This window comes from Sinocyclocheilus anshuiensis, unplaced genomic scaffold (genome assembly GCF_001515605.1).
Source record: "Sinocyclocheilus anshuiensis isolate Anshui unplaced genomic scaffold, SAMN03320099.WGS_v1.1 scaffold766, whole genome shotgun sequence".
Classification (NCBI taxonomy): domain Eukaryota; kingdom Metazoa; phylum Chordata; class Actinopteri; order Cypriniformes; family Cyprinidae; genus Sinocyclocheilus; species Sinocyclocheilus anshuiensis.
The window spans coordinates 334,014-337,259 of NW_015546060.1; the positions used below are offsets into that span (position 1 = coordinate 334,014).

A 3,246-nucleotide genomic window follows, 5' to 3' on the forward strand; every position below is an offset into this window, starting at 1 on the left:
AACACCCGCTGACTGCAATGATAGAGCTTGGAATAGCCAGAACAATTTTTAATATAACTCCGACTGGATTTGTCTGAAAGAAGAAAGTCATATACACCTAGGATGCCTCGAGGGTGAGTAAAACACAAGCTAATTTTAATTTTTGGGTGAACTAACCCTTTAAATAGTTTTTCACCATTTTTGTTTATGGGATTTTTTGGGTGGGCCTGAAATCATGTCTCGATGACACACTGGAACCACTGAGCAAGGCCCCTCCCCTAACACTATAAGAGGTGTGTTCGACTTGAAGCAGTGCTGCGCAGATCGAACGTTGTATGACATCAAAGTACCGTGAGAGCTATAGAAAGCACCCTCAGGCCATCCAAGATGTAGATGAGTTTGTTTCTTCATCTGGACAAAATTAGCATTACATAACTTGCTCACCAATGAATCCTCTGCAGTGGATGGGTACCGTCAGAATGAAATTTCAAAAAGCTGATAAAAACATTACAATAATCCACAAGTAATCCACACCACTCCGTTCTATCAATTAACATCTTGTGAAGTGAAAAGATGTGTGTTTATAAGAAACAAATCTATCATTAAGGCGTTTTAACTTTAAACTTCTGGCAAAAATATTATTCCATAATCCATAATAACGCTTCCTCCAGTGAAAAACGTTATCCCCTGTTGTCCTCTCACATCAAAATCCACCAACATATATGTAGAACTGTTTGGACTGTTTTTGCTTGTAAATGGTGATTGATCTCTGCATATTTCTCTTCTGATTCAGACTCCTGATTCAGATGTCTTAATGATTTCTTACAAACATGCAGCATTTTACTTCACAATACATTCATTGATGAACTGGACTTGTGTGGATTACTTGTGGATTATTGTGAGGTTTTTATCAGCTGTTAAGACTCTCATTCTGACGGCACCCATTCGCTGCATTCGCTGCATTGGTGAGCAAGTGATGTAAGGCAAAATTTCTCCAATTCTGTTCTGATGAAAACAAATTTAACAAATTTATGGACTGCCTGAGCGTCAGAAAATCTTAAACAGATTTTATTTTTGGGTGAACTTCTCCTTTAATCTGAATTGTTTACAAAATGTTCAGGCTTTTTTTTTTTGGGCATGAAAAATGAAAAGAACCAGGACAAATTTTGTCAGACTAAAGATAAAATATATGAAGTTTTTACCTTTTTTAAAACAATGATCTGATGATACTTAAATATGTTTCTCTTAGAGAAGATGCTGGGCCAGATGGAAATACTGGTGATTTGGAAGGTGCCACTCAAGGTTTGCCAATTAGGACTTCCATTCAACTCCAACCTCCATCGCCACCTGCAGTCATGGAGCTGGATAAACAAGGTATGCTCTACTAGTTTTTGGATATTATACTTACCTTTCCACATTCATATGAGTTCATTGAAACCATCCATTGGTACCGGTTTCTTAATTTTCGACCATCATTTATGTTCATTTGTTTATGTCCAACATAATACATTTTTTTTCTTGATTTTGGTCTGGATGGTCAGTGAGTTATGATTTGTTTCATTGTTGTTTTCCATCTGCCAGCATTTTTCCCATTGTGTTTGTGTTGTTTTATGTTCCGTCGCCTTTAATTTGGTTATAAGATCCAGAGGACAGCCTGAATTGTGCAGCTCAGTTTCATGGTCGGCCACGACGGAAACGCACGTCGCGCTTCCTATTAAAGCCCTGAGCTTCCAGCTCACTGACAGCCTAAAACTGACAGATACACAGGTAAAAACAGAAATATAGATGTCCCAGGAAATGGATCATTCCTGTTATGCAGCACATTTTCATGCCCATATCATACATGTCTTCATATAGTGAATGAAATATTAAACTGATATATATTATTATGCAAAAAATATTTAACTAATACAAATTTTAAAGTTTGAAATCATATTAGTTATATTTAATCATAATTAATATAGAGGTAAATTTAAAATAATTGTACTACTTTGGCTTGGGTTAATGTTGCCATTTTTGCTTTGCTCTTCAGTCATGTACATAAAAATGTGCAGTTTATTAAGAAGTATTCCCTAAAGTGTTTCAAGAAATAGTCATTTTTTTCCATTTTATATTATATAATCAAAATGTTTTAAACAACTTTTTTTTTATTTGTAATTATATTATGTTTTTCCTGTGTCCTCAGTATCCTGTTCCATCCTGTTATTCACTTTAAAACATTCCACCCTGTTAGATAAAATTACAGAAATGTGCATATCAAAATTTCACAATATGGTTAAAGAAACCTAACTTTTGCTATTTGTTTACGTCAGTGTTATATTAGTATTATTTACAGTAATTGCTATTTTAGAATTTTATAACATTTTGAAAGTTTTTTTATATTTTAAGTTTTCTTTTAATTTTTTTCTTTAAATGCTTTTGCCATTTTTATTAGTTTTATTTTAAATATTTCTATTTAGCTTTAATCTATTTCAGGTTTAGATTTAGCAGTTTTAGTACTTTAACCAACTTAAAATTAGTTATAATATAAACTTACTTAGTTGCCAAGGTAACTTTTTTTTTAATTTTCAAGTTTTTCCAACTATACTATTTATAACTTACCTCAGCCTTGTTTCAATTAACCAAAAATAATTTTCAATAGTTTTAGTTAACAATAACATCACTATTATGATATCAAAAACTCAAAAGGTAGTTATAAACTTTCAAGTCCCTAACTTTAGCTATTTGTTAACACCCTGTTCAGTTCCATCCTGTTATATTTTCATACCATTGTGAAAATAACTAAGCTGTATTTCATTAGGTTAAAGTGTCTGAACTTGACCAAAGCATATTTGTTAAATCTAGGGCTGCACGATTAATCGCATGCGATATTTAACGCGCATCTTGTCAGAAAGCCGGTTCTGTAATCAGCGGTAAATCTCCATCACCTGCGGGCTTTCACATTGAGCAGCATTAACTACACAGAGCCGTTGTTCACTGATGAGCTGCGCGAATATGAACGTGGTTTTGCGCAACTCGTCAGTGAACAACGGCTCTGTGTAGTTAATGCTGCTCAATGTGAAAGCATGCAGGTGATGGAGATTTACCGCTGATTACAGAACAGGCTTTACTGATAAGATGCGCGTTAAATATCGCATGCGATTTATCGTGCAGCCCTAACTGCCAATGAAAAATTATTCTGAACATTCATTAATCTTAGGTATTCCAATATTTAATAACACGTTGTTAAAATCGAAAGTTGCAACTGTGTTATTTAATGAGCTAACA

The 3,246-nt window shown here is 34.0% G+C and overlaps 1 protein-coding gene across 1 annotated transcript in view; it reads left to right on the forward strand.

Annotated features, from left to right (window-relative positions):
- The window catches only part of LOC107699399 (mesoderm induction early response protein 2-like), a 9,658-nt gene extending 7,906 nt beyond the window's left edge, over window positions 1–1,752 (forward strand). Inside the window, exons 11-12 of the mRNA XM_016500637.1 lie at window positions 1,229–1,353; window positions 1,626–1,752. Coding sequence (XP_016356123.1) covers window positions 1,229–1,353; window positions 1,626–1,705 — 205 coding nt within the window. The 3' untranslated portion in view covers window positions 1,706–1,752. The remainder of the gene's footprint in view (window positions 1–1,228; window positions 1,354–1,625) is intronic.
- The last annotated feature ends 1,494 nt before the right edge of the window (window positions 1,753–3,246 follow it).